We start from the raw sequence: 27,961 nt of genomic DNA on the forward strand, positions 1-27,961 counted from the left end.
AAAGTAAAGTAACTGATTACTGTTCATTTTTAGGTATTTTAATTACAGTGACTTACAATGTGCATATCATTATTAAATTTCAATCATTTGTCTTCTAAACGTAGAGGTAAACTCTGCTGCTTTAACATCGCTGTAGTGCAGCTGCTCGTCATTTCGCGCCAGTTTGCTGCACAGTCGTATTCTAAAGCAGAAGCTGCCGGACTCGCTGAAGCGAGTTTTATGAAATGGAAATATTCCCGTCTCTTCACTTTTCTGAAACAAGCAGACAAGAACATTACAGTAATATGTAAAAACTATCGGCTGCTGTTAATAGCAGGAGTAATCTGCCGAAGCGCCTGACACAGAGCACAGACGAACACTTCTGAGTGATCCTTGTTCATCATCCATGGATAACACCGCAGCAACTCCTGCTGAGCAGCAAAACCTGATTTTACTTCAGCAGCACAGAAGGTGCTTAAAAAGGTGAGCTTAAAAATAACTGCAGGCGACACTGTGGAAGAGATGCTACCGCTGCTGTGGAGTCTCCGTCTTTAAAAAAAAAGATTTATTATTTAAAGAGTTTAATTTCTATTGTTTGCCCACTCAAGGTTTTATTGGGATTTTAAGTATTTAGTTAAATTACTTATTTAGTAATTAAGTTACTTTTCTGACACAGTAATAAATAATATAATAATAAAATACAATATTGATCAAGTAATTAGTAATTAATTACTTTTTTAAAGTAACTTACCCAACACTGGTGAGGAGCATCTATCTGCAGTATCTGAATGTCTCGGACTCCCGGACCATCAGCACCGGCTCCCCTCAGGGCTGTGTTCTTTCTCCTCTGCTCTTCTCCCTGTACACCAACTGCTGCACCTCCACCCACCAGTCTGTCAAGCTAATCAAGTTTGCAGGTGACACCACCGTTATTGGACTCATCGCGGACGGGGACGAGTCTGCCTACAGGAGGGAGGTTGAACGTCTGGTGTCCTGGTGCAGCCACAACAACCTGGTGCTGAATGCCCAGAAGACAGTGGAGATTATTGTGGACTTCAGGAAGCACACAGCCCCACTCCCCCCCATCATCCTGACTGACACCCCCATCACCTCTGTGGACTCATTCCGCTTCCTGGGTACCACCATCACCCAGGACCTGAAGTGGGAGCCCACCATCACCTCCGTCATCAAGAAAGCCCAGCACAGGATGTACTTCCTGAGGCAGCTGAAGAAATTCAACCTGCCAACACGGACGATGATGCAATTCTACACTGCAATCATCGAGTCCATCCTCACCTCCTCCATCACCGTGTGGTACGCTGGAGCCACTATCAGGGACAAACAGAGACTGCAGCGTGTTGTGCGCTCTGCTGAGAAGGTGATTGGCTGCAGACTCCCATCTCTGCAGGACCTGTACACCTCCAGGACACTGGGGCGTGCAGCTCGGATCTCAGCTGACCCTTCTCACCCTGGACACAGTCTGTTTGACCTGCTCCCCTCAGGCAGGAGGCTCCGGTCCATTCGCACCAGAACCTCTCGCCATAAGAACAGTTTCTTCCCCTCTGCTGTTGGACACATGAACAATAACCGTATGACTGTCCCCGCCACTAACACATGACCCTACGCTGTGTCACTGCATCATTCCATGTTTGGCACTGATCACCACCTGCACTCATGTATATATCATGTATATATCTATCTACTTAGCACTTTTAATTCTTATTCTTATTTTTATTTTCATGTCTATTTAAACGTAATTTATGACAGTATGTTTGCACTGAAGCACCGCAGCAATTTCCTAATGTTGTAAACCTGCTCAACATTTGGCAATAAACCCTTTCTGATTTCTGATTCTAACTGGTTGGGGGTGAGGGGAGGAAGTTAGCTCGTACTCTGGCTTTTATTCTTGAAGTGTTTTCAAACTCGACTTTTATCACATTAATGAGCTTGACAAACAAATGTTTGCTCTCTTTATGAATTCACAGCTAAAATGTTCAAGCCAACATAAAAAAAAAGATTTCAGTTTTTCTGATTTTTTTTATTGAGTGATTTGTGTTTGTGACAGAGAATAACATTTGAGTCATAGTGAAGGCCAAAGGATCAGGAGATGTCATTAGTAACTGAGCTTTCCAGATATTCTTAAATAGCTGCAACAGTGAAGCTGCGAGTCACAACCCCCCCCCCCCCCTCTCTGTGTGTGTGTGTGTCAGAAAGTCATGCAGCTGATTTCCTGTAACCACAGAGGTGCTGAGGTCAGTGTGTTGCAGTTCTTCGTATTGTTGAATTGTACTTTGGTTCTTTCAACAAGCTCGACAAACAAACGTTTGCTCTGTTTGTGGAGCTGACACGATCAAACCAGCATTCAAAAATAGTTCCATCTTTTTATGACTGTTTTAAAATAAATATCTGCTTCCTGTGTGAAAAGGCCTTGAGTCAGTGAGTTCTTCTAAAAGATCTACGGCATCAACCTTTCAGCCTTCCAGTAAATATTTTTAAGCCTGGTTTTTGCACCAGGAAACTCAGAATGCTGTTAAACATCAGAGTGGGTCATGGACGCTAACGCTGGTGTTAGCTGATAAGTCCCAGCTCCGCATGTATATATGCATGAACTCTGTGTACACAGTTAACTGCAGAGAGTTCAAAGGAGAACATCTCTACATCCCTGCTGTTTACATGTTCAGTCCTGCAGTCAAAGTCTGATTCTGGTCCTGCGGCTCTGCAGTGTGTGAGGTGGAGGATGAGGGGACATGTGGGGCAGAAACCTCCTCATTCACGCCTCTTTTCCCCTCGTTATAAAACTCTCAGATTAACAGATGACAGTTATACAGCAGGTTTCTGTCGACAGAATGAAGATCATCATGTTTCTCCCACTTTTGCTTCTGGTCTGCTCTGTTTCAGCAGATCAGACTGAGACTGCAGTCCAACAGTCCTGTCCACAGGACATCCACGCTGTGCTGAGAGAGCTGACCGCCTCATTGGCTGTGCAGAATGAGCGGATCACTGTCCTACAGAGAGAGAATCAAGGTACAGTTTCATACATCAATGTGACTTCAGAAATATCCAGAAGGTCAGAAACAGGAATGACCAACATTCATGGTTATGTGTTTTCTTATGAGACTCAATATTTTTATCACAGGAATATTGGAGCAGTCTTCAGAGATTAATGATGCAATGAAACAAAATGCTTTAAAGAGCCGGTAAAGAAGCTTAAAGAGACAGAAAACTGAGACTGATCAGCTGAAGCTGCAGTCCAAAGAGATTGTAGTGAAACCATCATGGAGCTGTAAATATATCCTCCGAATGATGTGTGATATTAAAATGTTTTTTTTACATGTTTGATTGTAAAATATAAAACTTTAAAACATCTTAAGATTTTATAGCAGAACCAAAAACATCTCTTTTCATCTCAGCATCAGGAACTGACTGGAATGTGTTTATAATGAAACAGCTCACGGCTCGTCTTCATGGCAAACTCTTCAAACCAAATACTTCAACATTTACTTAAACACCAGTTTCTGTGTTGATGCAAACTTTCTAATCATCATTTAAAGTCCGTGTTTGTGATGTAGCGCCCCCTGGAGGTGGAAGCTCACTAACTGATTCAAAGATTTAAGGATTGAAAGTGTTTATTGTCATGTGTACAAAGCAAATCATTTCTTTGCGCAATGAAATTTTTTCTCTGCTGTCCACACACAGATGCCGGTTAATATGTACAAACAGATAAAATACAAATAGCAGGAATAAATAAGTGGAGACCAAAAAAAATTGATGCGTTAAATAGATTTATGTGCAAAAGAGCTACGAGCTTAATATGCTGGTTTGATATGTGAGATGACCTGATGTGCAAAAATTACTATTACTGTTCAAAATATTTCAGCTGTTCAAGAGTCGGATAGCAGTGAAGGAGGAGTTGTTGAGTCGGGATGTTCTGGATTTCATAGTTCTGAGCCTCCGAGGGCAGAAGAGTGAACATGTCGGGTGTGTGTGGGGTCCTTGCAATAGTTACTCCCGTTTTACACGTGCTTCTTTCTACGCTGTGATATCCTTGTCAGTTTTCTTGGTATTTATTTATAATCACGTCTGTTAATCCTTGATATTTATAACTGAGTGATCTGTATATATTAGTGCTACTTTTATGCTAACATTATGTATTGTCTGGAGTTTAGTCTGTTACTGTTACTATTTTTAGAATTTCTTCTTGGAGAATATGTAACCCAAATCATTTCCTTAGGCATTAATAAAGTATTCTGATTCTGAGTGTTTCATAATACATGACCTGCCATCAGTGTTGGGCAAGTTACTTTGAAAAAGTAATAAATTATAGTTACTAGTTACTTCTTCAAAAAAGTAACTGAGTTAGTAACTGAGTTACAAGATTCTAAAAGTAATTAATTATGTTTAAAAAAAAACGTTTAACCCTCTGGGGTCCAGGGTATAATTGGCCATTTTTAACTACTTTTGATTTTCCCTCCACATTTCACCTTTAAAAAGATTTATTTGCCTTGTTTGGTCTCGTTCTTTTCAGCACAACCTCGCGTCTGAATTTACAGTTATGTTTTCATTTTGACTACTGTATAAACACAATTGATCTAAAATCAGACAAAAAACACAAAATCCGAGTAGAAAAAGTTATGTTTTACTGTAACAACCACAAACATGTTTAATGATCATATTTCATAACTTTAAATGCAAATATAAATTGTCAATTTTAAAATCATATGCACAAGTTTTGCAAACAGCAAAGTTATTTGTATCATTTATCTTTTACCTTGATTTTTTAAATAACCATTTACAGAACAATCAGCTGTTCTTCAATAAGATGCCACAAATTATTTGTGCCACTCCAAATATTTCTGTCCACTATAAAGGAGAACATCACAGCCTGATACCTGCAGCTCTGACAGCAGCAGGTGTGTCACTCCTGTTTCTTCCTGGAGACAGCAGTCGCCTCATTGTTCTGACACACAACACAAAACTATCCACAACACTACACACTAACTACACACTGCAAACACGCTAAACGTCACAAATCTCTCACATCTCAAAACTCGCTCTCTCTCTTTCTGCTGTCTCGCGCTCTCTCTTCCTAAACAACCAAATGTCATGTTGCCAAATCATTTTTTGATTGGTCGACATGGTGCATTTTTCCACCAACACAAACGGGCTGTTTTATGTTTTGTTTTTTTATTTCTTGCTCATAAGCAGAGCGTGCTCGCTGCGCTGTCCTTAGACAGTAAACATGAAACTATTGAGGAAAAAATGCTGCGTATATCTTGTTTATCATGACTCTGGTTTTACGTGGCCACACAGTTTATAAACTGGTATATGTCACCTTGTTGCTTTGTCTTTAAGTGGTCATGTGATTGACCACGACTACTTTATTCTTCCTCAGTCAAACAGCAGCACTCATGTGATTGTTTTGCCCCCTGAGATCCAGGTGTTGTGCCAGACAGTGATCATGATTACCGCGGGAGCGCAGCTGCTTAAAGCCGTAGCGTCCAGATTACTTACAGCTACTTCCGTGCAACTGATATAAGATGCTGTAAGCTGAACACAGCTTCAACCGTCTGTTTGTTGAAAAATAGTAACAGACAGCATTTTCTTCTTAGTAACGGTAACGGCGTTGTAACAATAGGAATAGTAATTAGATTACTCGTTACTGAAAAAAGTAACGCCGTTATTCCCATCACTGCCTGCCATTATCCAATGACACATCTGCTTCACTGTGTCTTTTGCTCGTTTCTCCTCCTCCTCTTTTCTCTTTTTTCTAAACTGAGCACCTGACGGCTTTGACCTTTTCTTGTCCATCTTCCACTGGTTTTCATTTTGCACTCCAGTATGAACACCCATCCCCCAACCCGAGGATCACCACAACAAAACCTAACAGACCTACACCTTAGTTCACAGATTCGCTTTGTCTAAGGTTTATTTCTGGGATTTCGCACAAATCATGAATACATGATGGTCTTGGATTTACAACGTTATGAATGAAATGTGCTCTATGGAAGCAGCCGGCCCCTCCCCTTTTGACAGGTTGTGTGTAAAAAAACTGTAAATTATAAATTTTAAATTGTTATTGATCCCTTGCAAGGTAGAACCTAGAAACTCCCCTAGTGTGGATAAAGATGACAGAGTTTAACAGCACAGAGTTCAAATGAGAATCAGTTTGTTCAGAGATCCAGTCAAACAAGTCTGCTTCTTCAACCATTCTCCACCCAAGGATCACCACAACTTTCTTACTTAGTTACTTTCTTACTTACAAATAAAAACCTGTGAATAACTGTGTGCTGTCAGTAAGATTTTTCTTTTTATTTCTATTATATTTTATCAGAACTAGCAACAAAGGTGGAGAGTCAGAAGACTGAGATCGACCAGCTGAAGCAGCAGTTACAAGGTACTGTGTGGGAATCTGAAAGAGAAATGTTGCAAGATTTCTATAATTGATACATTCTTACATTTTAGAATTAATGTTATATCTTAAATCTGATATTAAATTGACCAGATTAGTATTTATGTTTGAATGTCGTAATGTTAGACACTGAAACTAAAACCTGCTCTGATCAGCTCAACATCACAAGGTGACTGGAATGTGTTACAGTTAAAGACACAACGCTGCTCAACAGTGTTGGTCAAGTTACTTGAAAAAAGTAATCAGTAACTAATTACTGATTACTTCCCCAAAAAGTAATCCCGTTACTTTACTGATTACTTATTTTCAAGAGTAATTAATTACTTAGTTACTTTTTAAAAACACGATTTACAACCTGAATAGGTGATAAAGCGATAGATCTTTTTAAAACTTGTTTTATTAGTTTTAATCTTTTAACTTTATGCATCAAGCAAACATTAAAGTATATGCAGCATTCTCTGACTGGAAGAAATCTGTTTACCATTTAAACATATTTTCTGCACATTCCAGCACATAAAATAAAATGTTTTGTGTGTTTACACTCAGTCTTTCAAATAGGTGCTTGCTCGGAAGTTTAGGGGATTTTTTCGCTGTAAAAAGAAGTTTTCTTCCCACGCACGATGGACACTAATGTTTTTGTCACTTTTTATGGAATCAAACTTAAAGTAAGGTCAGTACTTCCACGCTTTAAACGCTGCACGCTCATACTCTCTCCCGCACTCGATATGTGATCCATTGTTGATCTGCAGACAGCTGTTGTCACGAACGTCGCACTCGCTTACGTCACTGCCATGAGACATTCTCGCAAAAAGTCACGGTTTTAGTAACGCAGTAACACAGCGTGCTTACAGGATGTAATCCATCTCTGCTGCTCAAATCAATTTCTGTGAACATCTGAAGCTGTATTTGTGCTGTAGCGCCACCTTCAGACAGAAGCCAACAAACTCTGGAGGATCAACATATATCAGTGCTATAAATCTGTTCACAAGGTGGTGCTACTGTGTTTGAAAATCTTTAGTACCAACAATATTTTTTATTTCTTCCACATGATATCTGAGGGCAAAGCTTCAAACTAATCACCTGCTGACACAGTATGTGGATTATCCAGAGTTTGATTTCTTCTGTGACAGTGAAACGCTTTCAGCTGTCAAACATTTCTTTCATTGGAGATTAAAGTTTTTGTCATGGTCACTTTTATGGGAAGGGTCTAACTCTAAAACAGGAAGTGTAAAATGAATTTTCTCTCTCTCTCAGTCAAACAGGTGGCTTTCTCAGCCTCTCTGCTGGATCAAGGTGAAGGAGATACTGGACCCTTTGATGACCACACTACTCTGATCTTCAAACATGTTATCACGAACATTGGAAATGCCTACAACAAAAACACAGGTAATAACACTGAATGTCACTTCTCAGCTATGTTGATGTCAGGCTGATGTTCCAGATGTTCTAACAGCTGATTTTCCATTTAACAAAAACAAATGTCCCACAGGTATTTTCACTGCACCAGTGAGAGGAGTCTACCACTTTGACTTGACCATAGTTGGTCATGGAAACATTGTTGCAGGTGCTTTCTTGTTGAGGAATGGGGAGCAAATTTCTATTACATATGAAAATCCAACATCTGGTACAGTGAGCGCCTCTAATGGAGTCTCACTGCTTCTAGAGGTTGGAGATCAGGTGTTTGTACGTCTATTGGCTAGTGCAAGGATATTTGACAGTCAAAGTCATCATAACACGTTCAGTGGTCATCTGATCTTCACCATGTGAGAGGTGTGACAGCTCCAACACTTCCTGTTTGGCCTGTCCTGTGTGGGCGGAGCTTAGCCATTTTTAGAAGTAAAACAGGAAGTAAATCACCTGCTGGAATCAGTTTCTTGCTCTCTCTCTCTTTCTGGTTGGGTTCTAGTTTTGTGTTTATTTGTTTCTACTGACTCAGATAATTTACTTCTTCTTGTTATCTTTGATTCAAATAAATCCAGTTAAATGCTCAGTGATTCTCTTCTCTTTGTCCTTTCTTCGAGTCGGCTCTTCATAAAGTGCTGCTCCTCCATTAGGTCCTGACTATTTTCTATAAGTTGGTAAACTGCATCGTTTTTTATTGGCTCCACTGTCCTGTGTTGGTCAGTCTGTTATTTTGGTGACTGCTGGCCCACATGTTTGCTTTTAACTGGAGTCTTTCCTGTTAAGTTGAGCAAAATCCAACAGTTCCTCTTTTTCTCTTCTTTGATAATCATGCAGGTGTTTTTCTTAAACTCTTAACAGATGTTCAACTTAATCTGACTATCATGATAAAAATGTAAACAGCTGATTTAGTTTGATATAAAATGTGTGTCAGTGCTGTGGAGGAATTTCTAGAAGCTGAAATGTTTCCTTATTTTTCATCTGAATCCAAATGCAGACACAGATAACTGACTGTAAACTTACTCGGGTTCATTTCTTTCAATTCTTTACTTTCAAAATAAAAGCATCTTTGAACTCACGCTGTGGATTTCTTTATGTGTGTTTCATACATGGAGCAGAGATCAAACCTACACATGCTGGGAGTTACTATCACAGGTAAAGTGACACCTGAGGGGTGACCTATGAAGTGAGATTAGTGGTTTAGCGAGCTACGCCGAGCTGAAACTGGCTAAATTACTACGGTAATGTCTGCTGAACACATAACTGGTCATGAGCTGATTATGTTCTGAGCTTTGGCTTAAAATCTTGTGGAAGCTTCTAGTGTTTCTTTGGAAATATTGGATGGAGAGAACATTCAGAGGCTGACGTGATCGATTGGGATTTCCTGGTCTGCATGAGAAATACAGATTCTCAGCAGGACAGAGAGAGTACACTAACATCAAAACCAAAGAAATATACTGCTTGTGTGAACGGCGTGTGTTACTGTGCATGGAGGAAAAAGAACACAGCATTCCAAGAAACACACCTGCTACCTACAGTAAAATGTGGTGGTGGTTCCATCATGCTGTGGGCTGTGTGGCCAGTGCAGGGACTGGGAATCTTATCAAAGTTGAGGGACACATGGATTCCACTCAGTATCTGCAGATTCTGGAGACCAATGTCCAGGAATCAGTGACAAAGCGGAAGCTGCGTCAGGGCTGGATCTTTCAACAAGACAACAACCCGAAACACTGCTCAAAATCCACTAAGGCTTTCATGCAGAGGAACAAGTACAACGTTCTGCAACGTTCATCTCAGTCCAGACCTGAATATTACTGAAGATCTGTGGTGTGAGAGAGCTGTCCATGCTCGGAAGCCATCAAACCTGAATGACCTAGAGATGTTTTGTAAAGAGGAATGGTCCAAAATACCATTCCTCTTTACAAAACGTTTAGAGGCTGGAATTTCTGCAAAAGTTGGATCTGCTAAATATTGATTTCATTTCTTTTTTTGTGGAGCCCAAATTTATGCACCTGCCTGATTTTGTTTAAACAATTATTTCACTTTCTGTGAATCCAATAAACTTCATTTCACTCCTCAAACATCACTGTGTGTCTCCTACATGATATATTTAACTGACATTTTTTATTGTCACAACCAACGATTTATACAGGAAAATTATGACTATTAACAAGGTTGCCCAAACTTTTGCATCCCACTGTATATTCGGTAAATGCCTAAGACATCTTGAGAAATGTAAATCGCCGCTTGATTCATCCATTTGGTTGACTCCACCGGGGTAGCATATGCTAAGGCGCGCAGAGTAGACTGAAACTGAATGGTGAAAAGTGAAACAAATTATTTGAGAGCTACATTTTTAAAGGATAAAATACAGTTTCAAAGCAAATGAATTCATTTTCAAAATATAAAATTCAATTTCAATTTAGTGACGAACATTTACAAACCGATACATTGAATTTCAAATTAGGCTAATTCAAATTCAGTTTTAAAAAGCATTTATTCAAGTTACAATTCAGATTCAATCTGAGCAATTCAAATTCAAATTTAACTTATTCAAATTCAGTTTCGGATGGCACAAAGTTCTGCCCATACAAGAGCCCTAGTTCAAAATGTGTTTTGCTCCGGCTTCTTCCATGCATGTTAAATTTAATTGGTGTGTCTGTGTCACCCTGTGTGTACCTGAATCCTATGTGATAGTTTCAGGTATCCACTCTAAGCTGGGAAAGTGTTAGAAAAACAGAGTCATATATTTTCTGCTTTTTCATAACTGGTTCTTTTCATTAAAACCCAATTGAACTTTTAAAAAAAGCCCAACTCCTGTCTGACATGCTGCTCCTGTTCATTTGTCAGTAAAACAATTATCTTTTATGAAAGAGGCTTATATTAGAAAAGTAAATTCTTACTGAATTTCTAAGGCATTAAAATGACATACTACTGCAATACTGAGATTAACCACAACACCAGACCATATGCAACACTGTCACTGTTTGATCATTTGGATTCATTGCACTTCATAAACAAACCACATTTGCCACCAGACAGCGACACACTGTGGCTAGAGGGGGTATTACATTGAAAGACTTGAAGCACATCGGTGTTGTTATAACATTATAATTAACCAAAGCAAAACAAACATAAAAAAAGGCCGCTGTAAGTGTTAAAATGGTGAATGGCCTGCATTTGTATAGCGCTTTACTTAGTCCCTATGGACCCCAAAGCACTTTACACTACATTCAGTCATTCACACATTCACACACACTGGTGATGGCAGCTACATTGTAGCCACAGCTGCCCTGGGGCCACTGACCCGAGGTTAAATTTGATATACTTTTGTGAGCTGGCACCCAACATCTACATGTTCACTTTTTTCTTTGATATGAAAATAACTGCACTTATTAATTATTATACTGAACGTAGATTACGTACTGAACTCTACCAGTGAGAATGTGCTCTCAAGGTGGGGTAAACCTGAACATGCAGAGCTAACAGAGAGACCATTCACACTCACCTTCACTTCTTTGGACTGTGGAAAGCAGCTCGAGTACAAATCCCTGTGGAACCGGAGTCAAAGCCAGATTTCACTCACAAGTCTACAAAATGTCAGCCAACAATTAGACTTGTGCATCTTTTAGGAACAATTAATAAATACATTTGGAATTTACAGTTTATCATATTTATTTTTTTACAATTAATTAAAAAAAAATATTTCAAACAGGAACAGAAGGTAGAGCTGAGCATTAGAAAATATCACAGAAAAGGATCAAACAAATCAAATCATCTCAAAGACAGATCAGCTGCATGCTTCTAGAACTCTGCACATTTTTAGTCTGATATTAAGTTACAAGACGGCAAAGAAAAAAATAAAGAAATTAAATCTAAGTACACAACATTTAACCAATCCTCCCAGAAACAGAAGAGGATGAAGGCAAAGCAGAGGAAAAAGTGCATCTGTAAGCTGAAATAACAGAATATCAAAAGGCTTCACATGAATGTACACAGAGACAAGACTGCATAGGGAGGAAATGTTCTCATAGCTTTGCTCTGAAATGCAATGACATCAATTATTCAAGTGTGTGACTCATGACTAAACAATGAAGTCTTGGTAAGCATGAAACGGAAGTGACCAGAACACAACAGCAGAGTCATTTTTGTTCTTGACGACTTTGCTCGAGCTCCGAGTCGTTCTGCTTCAGGATTAAATTAGCTGTGTTAGCATGTATCATAGTTAAAAAGCACTTATTACACGTTACTAAACTTGTACTTGTTACAGCAGAGAAGTGTGTTTTATGTGAAAAAATAAAATAACAGCATCTAAAAATGTGTCTGCATCGTGGCTAATTAAAGCTAGCTGGTGCGATCAAGTTTGCTACAGCTGATTTCCCCACTTTTGCATGTTTCATGTATTCACATATACAATATAACATCGTAGTATATGAAATACTACATAAAATTTGAGCTACATCTGATTATAACAGAGGAAAAATCACCATCGGTTAACCTCATCCTGATAAATGCTAACTAGCCCAGCTAGTCGTATATTTCAAGGGGATCTATTAGCTTTTCTGTATTTTATGTGATATATATTTATTTGTTTGAATACCTGCACCCCACCTGACCAATCAGACAAGAGTAGGCTGTTGGGGGGAGGGGGTCTGCATAAAGATTGTGAACCATGCATAGCTACTGTAGCGAGAATCAAAGAACGAAAATATGAAGCTAGCGAATAACACGTTGTACAGTGAACTGTAGTTAGCATTGAAAATAAGGAGCTGCGTTAGTGCCATGCGGATATTTTCTCTATTTTTTCAGAGATTTATTTTGTTGATATTTTCTCGTTGTTACAACACTAGTTTAGGGAAAACTGGTTTTAAACATTCATCTGTATTAAGAGATTAAGTCAAAAATCCTCCCGAGGCTGATCTTTACTGTGATAACACTGAGAATGGAGCATTCATACAGATGTTACAGTAAAGAAAAGTAAAGAAGAAATTGCCATCAGTTCATAGGTAAGATAACTAAGCTAAATGACCACTCAGCAGACTCTCCAGTAGCCTTAAAGCTAGTGAGAAAAACTCGGTTTACATACTTAAGTTAAAATCATTTAAGCCAAACATTTTCTGCACAAAATCCAGCATAAATACAAACCAGCAGGCAATAATTAGTGCAAATGACACAAGGAGCATTATATGGATCATAAAACTCTTATAATGCAATTTGTTAAATAAAATACTCAATATTGCATTAAAATTGCTTAAATTAGCTTAAAGACTCGAAGACGTTTTGGACATTTAGTGACTTCTTAAAATGTTATATTGAACTGCAAATTAAATGAAAAGCCCTTAAATGTCCTGAAGTGAGAATGCTCACCTTATATATAAACTAATTAACATTTTTGATAATTCTAGAAAGACACAGCGCTACCAACCCCTTGTCTTTTATGCTAGTAGTGTTAGCTGCTTGTTAATAAGGTAGAAACTGCTTGTGTGTAAACTATATGAAAGTAATATTTGTAATCTTCTACCTTAGCTATACCTGCACTTTATATTTTCAAGATTAGCTAAAAAACCTAAAGCCTCACATAATTCTGAATCAATTCTGATTTGCGGTAGTACCATTAGCAAGAACCGTTTTTTATGGAAGACATAAATGTCAGTTTTTCAGTTTGTTGCTAGTTTGCTGGTTGTTTAATTGGAGGGTGTTTGTCTGCAAACAGCAACAATACGTGTACTTTATGTGAAACACAGTTTTACACCAGTGTAAGCAGCGGTGTACGTTTAGGCTCAGCCACACTAACTAACTGTTTTGGTGGAAACTGCCAGACTCACCTGCTCTTCGAAAACACAGAGCCAATGATTTCAGTGGATTAATTTTTTTCGAGCCATGCTCAATTTTTACGATTCAAATCAGCTGATCAGACCAATCAGAACTCTGCTTCTGCATCAAGCGTTTGTAGCTCAAAGCGTGCACTGTTACTGAATACACAAATAGTAAAATAAAACTGTTGTACATCAGACGCACAGCTACATGCTGCTCTGGGACCATCAGCTCTGTTAAATGATTTCTCTGCACCCTGAGATGAGGTCCACACTCTGCCAACAAGAGCTCAAACATCCTGAAATATCCACGGTCGTGATAAAGTCCTGGATCAGGCCAGCACATCCCCCCTGCTGTTGTCTTCTTCTGAGAAGTTTCCCTTTCTTGTTTAGAAGCATCAGGACCAGCTCATCGTGGCTACATGTCCACTTCATTTTGTTCACAGTGCATTTTTTCCCCAACACGTTACAGACACTGTTAAACTACAGGGATATGGATACACCGTAATAACATGGGAATGGTTGGTGATACTAAAGTCCTGTTTGTGGCACATTAGTATATGTGAGGGGGCAAACTCCTCAAGATGGGCGGTGACCATGGTGGCCATTTAGAAGTCGGCCATCTTGGATACAACTTTTGGTGTTGCTATCAGTGTGTGAAGAGTGGGAGAAGAGGGTTGCACTGACAATCCAACACAATGGGCAGCACATTGAACACATTTTATAAGTGGTCAGAAACTTGTAAATAACTCATGAAAGAATAAAGTTACGTTGAAACCAAGCACACCATTGTTGTTCTTGTGACATTACCAATAAGTGTGATGTGTCACATGGCCCTCTTCCTATTGAAAAAACAAACGTTGTATCCAAGATGGCCGACTTCTAAATGGCCACCGTCCATCTGGAGGAGTTTGCCCCCTCACATATACTAATGTGCCACAAACAGGACTTTAATATCACCAACCATTCCCATGTTATTACGGTGTATCCATAGAAACGGCACACCCTGTATAAGTTTGGATTTTGTGTCATGTTTTTGCCACGAGCTCAGTGTGTCACGGACTGAAGAAACAAATACTGCAAATAAAATATCAGTTAGCATGTCCATATAAACCGAGTGGGGCTTTTACGTTGGAGAAAAATCAAATGCTGATATCACAGTAAAGACCCTCCTCCTATAATACTCTCATAATATTTACACTACGTGAGGATTACAAAAAGATTACTGGAAATGGCAGGACTCACAAAGTGTGTAAAAAACCTACGAAGTGACCTTTTGGGTTAAGTTAGAAGTAAACTCATCTGCAGGCAGTATCTTCTTCAATAAACGGGTTCAGTGAGGTGTGTAAGCATCATGTATGTAATCACACAGAGGCACAGCGGCCTCCTGCTGCCTGAACAAGAAACCAGAACACAAACACACAAGCAGAGACGGTGTCGCTGGACCTGCGCACGACTGATATTTATGACCCAGTTTGCTAAATTTTGGATTTTATCTGCTTTTTAACTTCAGGAAGAAATGATTTTGGACCCCTCAAAACAGGCTGGATGTCAGGGAATCTGTCCTGGAAAATATTAATATGCACTTTTTGATCAGAGGACATTTTTGGTGGTCTGTCACTCACTCGTACGCTCTCCACCTCGCAGTTATAGCAGTGGTGGGAAACTCCAGGCCTCGAGGGCCGGTGTCCTGCAGGTTATGTGTTCTTGATCCAACACAGCTGATCTAAGTGGTTAAATGACCTCATCGTGTCTTGAAGTTCTCCAGAGGCCTATCAATGAACTAATCATGTGATTCAGGTGTGTTGGCCCAGGGTGAGATCTAAAACCCGCAGGACGCCGGCCCCTGAGGCCTGGAGTTCCCCACCCCTGAGTTAAAGGCAATCACTGAGATTGCTTGAAAACCACCAGAATTATCCTCTAAGGTCAACATGAGCATCAAAATTTGGGCAACTAAGAAGCATCCAGTGATCACACGTCAATGACCTCACAGGGATGTGTGTACAGCAGCACATGTATGAGCTGGTCGGACTCCAGTGTGTGTTAACAGCATGAAATATTTATAGAGCGCTCTTTGTGGTTCGGTAGTGAGGATGAGGTTTGCATGCGTCGGCTCATCTTCATGCAGGACTCAGATTTGTGCGTTGATGCAGTCAGCGGTCTCCTCCAGCAGTCTGGCTGCAGTTCAGCTTCCTGAAGCCGGGCAGCGTGACGCGTCCGCTGGTGTAGATGTCGCGGTCGGAGCCCTGGTTCATGCGCTTAACCAGGTTCTTCTCGTACAGCAGCGGGTGGTAGGCGCCCAGCGTGCAGGCGGCGTCGTAGAAACGCTGGTAGTAATGGCAGAGCTCCGTCTTCCTCCGGGACGGCAGGAACTCGTACACGTGCACCACCTCGCACAGCGACATCATCAGGACGGTGCCTGGACAGGAAGCAGAGGGCATGAGGACACTTTGCAGAGCTTTTCAGACAGTTTGGTGCTTCCTCTGTTGTGCTTATATAAATCAAATAAAATCGAATAACCAGAACCACAGAAGGTCACAGGAGGACATGAAACCTGACACAGAATATTCCCAACTGAGTGAAAATGATTTCTTTTGAAATCCTGGAAACAAAGACGTCTTTCAGACTAAATATATGAAGATATCATTTCTGCCCATGTGGCCCAGCGCTGGTTAGGACTGATCCTCACTTTGGAGCAACATCTACAAACATGAAGCCTTCATGTGTTCTTCATCCAGCCCACAGCTTTGTCCTCAGTTGTGTAACGAACAGCACAGCTGCCTACGCACTGTAGGTCCGCCAACATGTTCACGTCCTCCACGGCCCGCACACATGCTGCAGAACCAGAGCAGGTCTGTTAGCAGAAACAACCTTCTCATTACATACAGTGGGGCAAAAAAGTATTTAGTCAGCCACCGATTGTGCAAGTTCCCCCACCTAAAATGATGACAGAGGTCAGTAATTTGCACCAGAGGTACACTTCAACTGTGAGAGACAGAATGTGAAAAAAAAATCCATGAATCCACATGGTAGGATTTGTAAAGAATTTATTGGTAAATCAGGGTGGAAAATAAGTATTTGGTCAATAACAAAAATACAACTCAATACTTTGTAACATAACCTTTGTTGGCAATAACAGAGGTCAAACGTTTACTATAGGTCTTTACCAGGTTTGCACACACAGTAGCTGGTATTTTGGCCCATTCCTCCATGCAGATCTTCTCGAGAGCAGTGATGTTTTGGGGCTGTCGCCGAGCAACACGGACTTTCAACTCCCGCCACAGATTTTCTATGGGGTTGAGGTCTGGAGACTGGCTAGGCCACTCCAGGACTTTCAAATGCTTCTTACGGAGCCACTCCTTTGTTGCCCGGGCGGTGTGTTTTGGATCGTTGTCATGTTGGAAGACCCAGCCTCGTTTCATCTTCAAAGTTCTCACTGATGGAAGGAGGTTTTGGCTCAAAATCTCACGATACATGGCCCCATTCATTCTGTCCTTAACACGGATCAGTCGTCCTGTCCCCTTGGCAGAAAAACAGCCCCATAGCATGATGTTTCCACCCCCATGCTTCACAGTAGGTATGGTGTTCTTGGGATGCAACTCAGTATTCTTCGTCCTCCAAACACGACGAGTTGAGTTTATACCAAAAAGTTCTACTTTGGTTTCATCTGACCACATGACATTCTCCCAATCCTCTGCTGTATCATCCATGTGCTCTCTGGCAAACTTCAGACGGGCCTGGACATGCACTGGCTTCAGCAGCGGAACACGTCTGGCACTGCGGGATTTGATTCCCTGCCGTTGTAGTGTGTTACTGATGGTGACCTTTGTTACTTTGGTCCCAGCTCTCTGCAGGTCATTCACCAGGTCCCCCCGTGTGGTTCTGGGATCTTTGCTCACCGTTCTCATGATCATTTTGACCCCACGGGATGAGATCTTGCGTGGAGCCCCAGATCGAGGGAGATTATCAGTGGTCTTGTATGTCTTCCATTTTCTGATGATTGCTCCCACAGTTGATTTTTTCACACCAAGCTGCTTGCCTATTGTAGATTCACTCTTCCCAGTCTGGTGCAGGTCTACAATACTTTTCCTGGTGTCCTTCGAAAGCTCTTTGGTCTTGGCCATGGCGGAGTTTGGAGTCTGACTGTTTGAGGCTGTGGACAGGTGTCTTTTATACAGATGATGAGTTCAAACAGGTGCCATTCATACAGGTAACGAGTGGGGGACAGAAAAGCTTCTTACAGAAGACGTTACAGGTCTGTGAGAGCCAGAGATTTTCCATGTTTGAGGTGACCAAATACTTATTTTCCACCCTAATTTACGAATAAATTCTTTACAAATCCTACCATGTGAATTCATGGATTTTTTTTCACATTCTGTCTCTCACAGTTGAAGTGTACCTCTGGTGCAAATTACTGACCTCTGTCATCATTTTAGGTGGGGGAACTTGCACAATCGGTGGCTGACTAAATACTTTTTTGCCCCACTGTATAATCACCTCTGTGTAACAGATCTACTTCCTGTCTGATGATCCTGGAGGAGAGATGTTTATAATGAACTGAGGCTCTAATATCAGACACCAAAGGAGGCGGAGCTCCAGTTACAAATCAGATCCTGCATTTGTGAAACTCGTGACATGAACGGAAGACGTTGGAGGAGAGAAATATGAAAATCAAGAGTCGTCCTCGGCTACAAAGAAACCAAACTGAGACTGAGGGGAAGGACGAGGAGTAAAAAGACTCCCGGCAGGTACGGCGGAACTCACTCAAAACACCACGAGGAACAGACTTTCAAAATAAAACAGGAAGACAACTGACAGAAGACACAGAGTTTGTATATATATGCGTTCAACCTTAAAGGGACGTTTCACCCCTAAAACCAAAGGAAATGTTTTTGCTGCAGCCTGCGGAGTCGTTTCTATAAATTAAAAGTACCAAAAAAAGAAGCCAGGAAAAAACAAACGTGTGTCGGTTCGTCACATGACACTCTAACGACAGCGTCATGAAGAGGGCAAAGTTTCCTGAAGTAGATTTCAGTCTTTGTTCGTTCTGTGTTATTATGCTCGCTGTTCTCCGCCCACAGCGCATGCCGGCGATGTCACATCGCTGGGCGCCTCATTATCGCTCCTGCAGAGTTCGCCTGGTGCGCAGACTCTGAGGTGAAGCTGAAGGCTGAGACGGGCGGTGCAGAGAGATCAAAGGAGTGAGGCGGATGATGCCTCATCGATCAGCGGATCGGCCTGGACCAATAAGCAGCTGTCACACAAACGTTCTTTCAGAAGATCGTGATTGGACCAGGAGACATTTACAGAAAACAAACAACACACGATCAATGCAGCCAATCAGGTCGCAGACACAAACATCTGATATCTAAACGCACACAGGACTTGAACATTAGTGACCTCTGAGTTTATATTTTAACGAGTATTCAGTAAATGTTTTGTTTCAGATTTCTGCCCCACGTGTGTTATGAAGGCAGTTTGTAGCATAAACAGGAAGTGAGAGAAAACCATACCGAGCATGCCGGAGGAGGGCGGGTTCTTCTGGATGGGCTCGGCCATGTTGTCCTGTATTCGCTGCCAGATCTGCCACTCAAAGCGAGGATGCAGGATGTAGAAGGGCTGCAGAGGGTGGAGCCTCCTGTACCTCTGGTACTGGGCGAAGATGGGGTAATCAGTCCTGTTGAACCACTGCGGGGGAGGAGGGGCATACAGGTATGAGTTTTAACTGACACCTCAAAATACATTCAGTATCAGCACCAATCCTGCTGCTTCAGTCTTTGTTTTACTGATGCTTCCCTTTGACTGAGTTATCAGGGAGACGCTCTGTGCAGGCTGCAGAAACAGGACGTTAACTAGTTAGTGACCGAGGGATGTTTTAGAACAGAAAGTGAGCAACCATAACTGAAAACAGGGGAACAAAGACGTGAGAGGAACTGATAAACTGCATAAATACAAACATCACAAAAATACTGAAAACAGCAGCTCAAATAAACCAGAAACTTAAAAGCTCAGACCCTGAGAATCTCACTGGGATCATGACTTTTCTACCACATAAAGGCTGCAGAGATAATGTAGGGGGCGGCGGCTTCGGAGAGGAAAAGAAGGGCCAGGGCCCCCCCGCTGTTTGGAGTGTCCTTCATGTGCAAATCTTTCAGTCCCACTGCTGGACTGAGGCCTAAATGTCAGAGTTGTCCTTTATGCAGCTTCCAGTAACGAAAGAGTCTCCATTTAAAGGGACAACAGACAAGATGCATTCAGAGCAGACCAGCTGGGCTGCATAAAGGAGCAGCACAAGATAAATGACGTCTTTTGTCCACTGGGTTTTAATCGTGCCAGGTTACTCGAGTGGAGTCCAGGAATAAAAACAAAGAGCAGAAGAAATCCTGTGTAGTGGTAGACGTGTCCTCTCAGGATAAACACATGAATTATGCATCAGAGAAACGGCTTCTGAAGCTGGAGAACCAGCAGTTGTTCCTGCTGGTAACTGGATTTACTGACGACTCGTTCAGTTTCCCTGCAGCGCAGAGTCAGACTGGCTCCACGCTCTGTGCATCCACGAGGGGAACACTTCATCATGTCAACCTTTAAGCTCCTGAGAAAAGCCTGCAGACCAGGACCACCCGACACAGGAACAGTTTCTTTCCCCTCGCCATCTCCCTCCTAAACAGCTGACCTGTCACACTGCTCCCACTGCCAGACTGCATCTTATGTACATTCTGTAGTATTCATTCCACCTCATTTCTGTATTCTATGTATATAAGTTTAGATTGGTTATTTATAGTTGGTTTACACAGCTTTGTGTAATGTGTGTATATAGACACGTGTGTGTGTGTGATTTACATTGCTGTGCTTGAGAGCCTCCATCTACCGGAACCAAATGCCTTGTATGTGTCGGCACATATACTTGGCCAATAAAGACGATTCTGATTCTGAAAAGAAGCCAGTGCGCAAGAGCCACAACCTGCAGTCCCTCAAGTGTCCACTAGAGGTCCCAGCAGTGAGCCAGTCCCCACAGACTCGTGTTAAAATGTTTGGCTTTGCCCTGGAGCGAATCTTCCCGTCATAAAGCTTTACATTTTATTTATTAGGGGCGTGGCCTATTAGACTCAAATACAGATGCAGGTATCGACTGTGTGCACAGCAAAGTTATGTTGTATGTTCCACTGTTTTTGCACAAACGTGACATTTTCCAAACAGAATTCTTGCAGTCAGACACACCATCATGCTTACCTGTGCTCGTCCATGTTAGTCTAAAATCCACAAATGTCCAAAGAAACCACAAACTGATTAATACAAACGTGTGCATGAATATGTGCACCCGACGGAGCCGTAGGAGGAAAACTTGAATAAATGTGTCTCTTATTTGACAAAAATTCTACACTTAATTTGAACAATTTAACAAAAGTTATTAAACGCACGCTGGTTGTGACAGAGCTTCTAGCTTAAATCCAAACGCATCACCTTTGTGAGATCTGCAGAGAAGGGGGCGGGGTCCCAGGCCACCAGAACACCTGAGCTGTACAGAGAACTGGACAGGAAGCGGTGGTCATCAGACGCCATCACCTGTAAAGATTCAGAGAAAAAGCACACTGACACACGTCGCTTAGCGAGCCGCGTCTCTCAAGCTTTGATAAATAAAACATGACTTTTAAAACTCTTTAAAAATGAAAAGCTGTGAAAACCGAGCAGCTAAATTCTCTGGTTCTACTGATTAATCCAAATCCACTCAGTCGAGTTTTGACTTTGCCGTATTCAGAAGCATTCTGCAGATCCTCACAGCGAGGTGTTCTCACATAAAAGCATCTAAAAACAGCCACAGGCAGCTGCTCTGCACTGAAACGCCCACAGCCCATCTGCAAACTCGACCTCTTCAGCGCGACCATCGCCTGCAGCGTCGTTACAAACTCGACTTTACTCCAAACTGTGGCGGAGAGCCGAACGCTCTCACACACTAAACAAAGTGATTTAAATAACAAAGCTGCACGTGTTGTATGGAAAAGTTATTAAAAAACAAAAACAATTAACATTATTTCTGTCACATTGTTGTGTTGATATTAGACACCCAGGTTTCTAACAATGAGGCCAAAATCAGCCTAAACGCTTCGTTTCACACAGTTTTTCTCCTCTTGGATCTCTGTGATGTCACAGAGGGGGATCTCAATCAGATCTACTGTTGAAATATTTTGCTTATGAGGGGCAACCAATCAGAAGAACACAAGTTAATAAGTGTGACAGAGAAAATTATCGTATAAAACTGGCCGCAGATTAAAAATCAACGCGCAGACGATCTTTGGATTCTCGTCTTATTATCACCACGTCTGTCTCGTTTGCAGTGAAGCACTTCCTCTCAGCTCAGCTGTCACCACCTGTGTCTGTGCCCACCTGTGAGTTGATGAGGCGGATGGTGGTTTTGGACCCGACGTCCTTCTCGTACCCGGTGGTGGGCGCAGCGTTGAAGCGCAGCACAGCTTCATGTGAGTCTGAAAAACGAGAAAACTAATTCGGTTAAGAAGAAGTGAAAGTTTGTGATTCGCTGAAGTGACGCGTTTTCTGTTCATCAACCAAGAACACACACACACACACACACACACACACACACACACACACACACACACACACACACACACACACACACACACACACACACACACACACACTTAATTTAAAAGATGATGATAAAGTCAGTTATTACATAAAGAGCTGACTTCAGCAGGAACACTGGGTGAATCTAAAGCAGTCTGAGGTCACTTAAATGTGTTTTCAGCCTATTTTCACACTAACTTTGTGCCTCCTCCACGTTTTCGGACACAAACAGCAGAAAAAGAAAAGAGCAGCTGACTTGTTCTGTCCCACAGTGGTGGAGCTTAGTCTCAGTTGGACAGTCTGTCCATTCACCCGTTTCCTGCAGCTTGTCCGGGCCGTGTGGGCAGCAGACATTCCTCTTCCTGCCTCCTCTGAGGCAACAGCAAGATGTTCCCAGACTGCCCTGGGGCCTCGAGGGGCCTTTAGAGGGGACACTCCACCCTTTTATGGCTAATGCCAACAGCCAGCACATCATCCTCCAGCAACAGAGAAATGATCCTGACCACCAAACCTCCACCCACCAGCACGGCAGTTGGTTATACAGGCGCTGCACGCAGCTCACACTTCAGTCAGAGCACCAAGCAAACTGTGTTTGCAGACATGCTGGGTGAGAAACTCTGGAGCTACCAGACTTCTGCAGAAAACAGCTCAAACACATCCTTCCTCTGTGGTTCAGGGACAGTGTGCTGCAGAGAGCAACTTTGCTTTGCAACTTTCACACAGCGAAAACGATCCTGTGTGAGAGCAGCAGGGCTCAGCACTTACACCAAACCTCACTTTGAACCGTGCTGTTTATGTTTCGCGTGCTGCTCACTGCTGATGCTGGGAGGAGAAGAGCAGCTCTGAGGTTCTCGACAGAGAAATATCGTCTCATCCTCTGGACTGTCCAGATGTGAGGGACGTGTCCTTTTTAAATCCCAGACTTTGGGAGTCAAAAGCATCAAATCCACATTTAACCCTTTAAGACCTACCATAGAACCAAGTCCGCCAGAGCTTATATTATATTTTTACATGCTGTGGAGCCATTTTTGGGAGCATTTCAAGTTGATATACATCAATACAACCATTATAGCCCAGATTTTAATAATATGTCTGCATTAAGTGCATAGTAATTACATAAATTGCAAAAAAGTGCAATAAACTACAAAAAAAATTTAAATAGTTTTTGCTTTCTTAACATATATTTCTAGTTAGAGAAATTTAAGAGGTTTATCCCTCAAAACTGTAAATACAAAAAAGTTGCACAAACTAGTTTCCCACCACAGGAAATTAATTTTAAGTGTTTTCATAGTTTTATTTTTGAAATACACCAATTTTTAAACACTGCAGGAAAAACGAAAATAAATATTATAATGCAAATTTGCAAAAAAAGCAGCATGTGCATCAAAATAAACTATTTCCAGCAGTGCAATATGAGTCCTCAGCATCCCAGAAACGACACAGAAAGTCATAAAGTCAAACATAACTTTTAAAAACACCAGTATAGGCTCATAAGGCCCTGATGGTAAAAAACTACATTTCCGCAAAAATGACGTCACTTCCGGTTTCGGGCAGGTCATGGCGGACATGCGATAGTTCGCGCTGATGGACATAGGAAGTGTTATGAACAGCTGACCGGATCGGCAAAGCGTGTTTCTGGAATATTATGTTCTTGTTATGTTTTTATGCAGTTTTTGCAAAGCTATATGTGGAAGGAAACTGTGACCGAGGACAAGCTGATGGCATCAGATGTAAGTACAACTCCTCCGGTTTCATATGCAAAAAAATTATTGTGCTAGCTCACGTGGTTGCAGAGCTACCGGGATTTAAAAATAGTTACGCAAAACAGAGCGTGCCCGCTCCGACCGGCTTTAACCCTTTACAGCCGATCGGAGCGGGCATGCCACCCAAAAATGGCTCCACAGCAGGTAAAAATATAATATAAGCTCTGGTGGACTTGGTTCTATGGTAGGTCTTAAAGGGTTAAAGGGTTAAATGTCTCACCGATCTCTTTGCCCAGCCCAGAGTAGCGCAGTGAACCCGCCGATGACACCACAGCACAGCTCTTGTAGGGTCCGAGGTCAGAGGTCAGCTGCTGCGGAGGCAGCTGGGTGGCCCAGGGCAGCAAGGAGAAGGGCTGGAGGTCAGGGGTCAAAGTCGCGACCTCTACTTTGTCCTTCAGTTGGCAGAGAAGCTCGGGACCGCTCAGCTTCGGCGTGCCAGAGACGCCGCCGGGGCCCGACAGCTCGACTCCGTATTTGTTCATCGCCTGACAGAAACACCAGAAACATGGAGGGAGGAGCGCGTCAGTCCATATAAATCTGGACTTAGCCTGCATGTAACTTGTAGACGCTGCGTCACTGGTCCACGACTCACCTGGTAGTTCTGCACCACCTTCTTCATCCTGGTCCCCAGCATGCTGCTGGACATCTCGTCGTCCCACACCTCTCCCAAAAGCCCGTTAGGCCCGAAGAACTCGGCGTCGCTGCCTCTGCCGCTCAGCTCGCCCTTCCGCCGGCCCCCGAACAGGGTCTCCAGCGCTCGCGTGAAGGGGCGCGGCAGCAGCCGGCTGAAAAACCCCGGGGGCTCCCGCTGTTTCCGCTTCGACGACGAATCCCTGGCTTCGTGGCTGTGGTTGGACGAGGACAGGATGGGGATCGGACGGCGAGGGTCGCCTGGGATGACGCCCGGGAGCTTCTGAGGGTCCGTGTACATGGGCTTGGCTCCACCTCGCAGCACCTGTGGGAATCAGCAGCATCAACATTATTGTGGTTCACCAAAAATAACTCAAGTCTGTTCGTTTCTTCCCCCTCAGGAAGTGGTGCAGACTTTCAGGTGGTGCTTGACACCAGCTCAAGCATCGAGCCTGTAGCTTCCTCTCGCTGGAGCGCAGCTGCAACACCTTAAATATGACGATGGAGAGAACGAAAGCTGGACCACTAAACCCTGGTTTTGGCCTTGAGGCTATTTCTGATTGGTTCAGGGAACAGCAGAGCGCCGACTGACGTGCCAGATGCTTCTCTGTGGTTCTGTGTCAGGTCTTCTAAGGACATGACTTTCAGATACTGTTCAGCTGTAGTTGTTTTTAGGTCTGCTGCGTCTTCTTCTGGCCTCCACTCACTGAGTTTGGGAATCAGCTTGTCGGTGCGAACACAGTATTGCCTTTGAGACTTTTCGATATTTAACCAAAGAAATGAGAACAAATGATGTGTTTTTGTGACAGTCTGCTAATAAAAGTTGTTCTTATGTGTAGGAACAACACTTTAAAACATCTGGCTGCTTGGAAGCAAAATATCTAGAAACAAGGGGTGGCTCAAGACTTTTGCACAGTGCGTGTTTGTTTGTTTTCTTGCCAAATTTCATTTTTCACCTGAATTTAAAACTTTGTTTTCCTTGATGTAGTTTTGCTGTGGGTTGAATAGAAACTATTCAATGAAATGTTTCCGGTTGTGGTTAAACTTTTCGCACCTTGATGACATTGTGCGCATGAGGCTGCGCGCGGGTTCGTGCCCGGACGCCAAAGATGGCGTCGGTGACGGGCACGCTGTTTTCAGCACAGATGGCGTAGAGCAGAGCCATGGAGATGCAGAAGAAGGTCATGCAGAGCACGCCGCGGCGAGCCCGCCGCCTCAGACGCCACAGCAGGCTGACTCTGTCCATCGCTGCCGCGGGTATCTGCAAAGACAGAATGAAAGGTTTGTATTACACATCAGAGCCGCTGTGTCTCACCTGGACTCTGTGTTGTGGGTCAGCTTATAAAAGACGGGGTGAGGGTGCGGCACATTTCATGTTCAGTATCGGGAGAATTCAGCTTTCATCACAGCAGCTGATGAGAACCCACAGAGCTCAGCTTCCTGTAACGGCTCCGTCAGTGCTGTTTAAGAGATTTCACACATGAAATTAAGACTCAGCAATATCAAGGTGATGTGTTCAGTTAATCTCTGCTAATCTTCACAGCTGACTGTAGCTGATGCTTTTCTGTCACCTGAGACAATAAAACAAATTTTTAGTGTTCACAAATATGTCTGAAGGTTCTCAGTCATCCAGGTCATCGCAGTCTAAGGAGCTTGGAAAGAAAAGCGTCTGGACTTCTTTAAGTTGCTTGAAGACGTTCCACCTCTCATCCCAGAAGCTTCTTCAGCTCTAGGGTCAACTGGTGGAGAGTCCCAGATTTAAACCCAGTGGGAGTTTCCTGATGATCCTCTACCTAACCACATGAGCCGAGGTGTGAAAACGGGTGTGGGTCACAATCAGCCAGAGTTTCGGGTAAGCTCATTGTGAAACCTGGCCCCACCCTATCATGTGATTTCCTGAAGTCAGATGGCCCAGGATGTGAGTGGGCGTTAAGGCGTCTGGGAAGAATCTCACGAGTTTAAACTGACAGAAGAACGCAACACACAAAAACAGAGCTACAAATAAAAATGTGGAACAAAACATTTGGCTAAAAAACCTAATAAAGGTCGGGAGAAGAAACAAACTGGATGAACATAAAAATCAACCCAAGCACGAGGTGCTAATAAAAAGCTGGTTCACACAGAAGGTCCTCAAAACAATCCAGATACCAAAAATACAAAAAGGATGGTGGAAAGAAACAAAGTCCTGAAGTTAAGTCTTCTAACTGTGCCACAGCCTGAAAAAGAAGACGTGGAAATCACTTCAGCTTGTCGCCGATCAAAGTGAAATTAATCTGATTGATCAGGTTTCCAGCAGCAGATCAGACTATAAAAACATTTACACATCTTCTAAATCACCAAATGATTCCATGCATGCTTCAGTCACACTGCAATCCAGTTGACTCTTGGTTCTTCGCTCTGCACATCACCAGCTCCTGACCAGGTGATGTGTTCGGTGTCAGTTACCACGGCGATTTAGCCTCGTAAAAGGAGACTATTGTGCCCACTCACACTCACACCACAGAGACAAACACGAGGAAGCAGCTTACAAATGATGCATGCATCAAAGAAGAACCATCAGCTTTCAAAATGCTACACTTTGGAAGTGATGGACACCGAAGGTTGTGGTGAAGTTTAACATTCATAACTCAGTATGAAGTTGCTCAGGGCAACCACCACACACAGGCAAAGGTCAGGAAAAGAAAAAAGGAGCATCTGGTGAAGAGAGTGTGCTGAAAGGTGAGTCTTTACAACAGTGTCAGACTCGTCACAGACTTTTGCGAGCACGCCTCGAGTCACGCTGAAAGTCACGAACAAGCTCTGTTGTTTTTGTTTTTTTACAGGACGTGTTTGGGGTGTGACCTCTTCATGACCTTCGCTCAGTAAGACCAGAGAGGAGCTGGTTTACTAAAGTCTGCTAACATCGAGCTGTGTCCATCTTTCACCTCGATGTGGTTGATTTGTGCAGGCGTGGAGCAAAACGACCACACTGACAGTCCAGAAGTGTAAACGCTGCACGTCTGAGACTGACATTCTGTCACATGACGCCAAAGAGAGATAATCCCATACAGCTTATGACAAAATTTGATCCGAAGTGATTGATGGCCCTAATCACGACCTTTTGACCTCCCGCCCCTCCCCCCCGGAAGCGTGTAATGAGCGTGACGAATCGCATCCGGAGAAGGGGGGTGGGAAACCCCCCGCGTGTCGAATTGCATCCTGAGAAGGGGGGGTGAACCCCGGAAGCGCGCCATCTGTTGCTAAGCGTGTCGAATTGCATCCTGAGAAGGGAGGGGGGAAACCTCCGGAAGCGTGTCATCTGTTGTTGGGAAAAAAAAGTTTTTAGAGGGAGGGGGAAACCTCCGGAAGCGCGCCATCTGTTGGAGGGGAATAAAAAAGCAGAG

General features: G+C 42.7%; 2 protein-coding genes across 4 annotated transcripts in view; one reads left to right on the forward strand and one right to left on the reverse strand.

Moving 5' to 3' along the window:
• The first annotated feature begins 2,710 nt into the window (after nucleotides 1-2,710).
• Nucleotides 2,711-8,861, forward strand: LOC146661262 (complement C1q-like protein 4). The gene is made up of 4 exons (XM_085421376.1): nucleotides 2,711-3,003; nucleotides 6,311-6,373; nucleotides 7,643-7,774; nucleotides 7,878-8,861. Exons 1-4 carry the CDS (start codon nucleotides 2,793-2,795, stop codon nucleotides 8,153-8,155), a joined length of 684 nt encoding a protein of 227 aa, XP_085277502.1. The 5' UTR covers nucleotides 2,711-2,792; the 3' UTR covers nucleotides 8,156-8,861.
• Nucleotides 8,862-11,439: 2,578 nt separating this feature from the next.
• The window catches only part of st6gal1 (ST6 beta-galactosamide alpha-2,6-sialyltranferase 1), a 39,727-nt gene continuing 23,205 nt past the window's right edge, over nucleotides 11,440-27,961 (reverse strand). For 2 of the 3 annotated variants that reach the window (XM_085421377.1, XM_085421378.1), the window contains 7 exons: nucleotides 25,633-25,839; nucleotides 24,541-24,903; nucleotides 24,169-24,433; nucleotides 21,985-22,082; nucleotides 21,064-21,165; nucleotides 19,116-19,290; nucleotides 11,440-16,021 (listed from right to left, as the gene is read on the reverse strand). In XM_085421377.1, coding sequence (XP_085277503.1) covers nucleotides 15,756-16,021; nucleotides 19,116-19,290; nucleotides 21,064-21,165; nucleotides 21,985-22,082; nucleotides 24,169-24,433; nucleotides 24,541-24,903; nucleotides 25,633-25,839 — 1,476 coding nt within the window. In that variant the 3' untranslated portion in view covers nucleotides 11,440-15,755. The remainder of the gene's footprint in view (nucleotides 16,022-19,115; nucleotides 19,291-21,063; nucleotides 21,166-21,984; nucleotides 22,083-24,168; nucleotides 24,434-24,540; nucleotides 24,904-25,632; nucleotides 25,840-27,961) is intronic. The other variant, XR_014913598.1, reaches the window with a different exon arrangement.

This window comes from Rhamphochromis longiceps, linkage group LG10, assembly GCF_057381845.1.
Source record: "Rhamphochromis longiceps isolate RC_006_pf linkage group LG10, R_longiceps_female_GT1.1, whole genome shotgun sequence".
NCBI lineage: Eukaryota > Metazoa > Chordata > Actinopteri > Cichliformes > Cichlidae > Rhamphochromis > Rhamphochromis longiceps.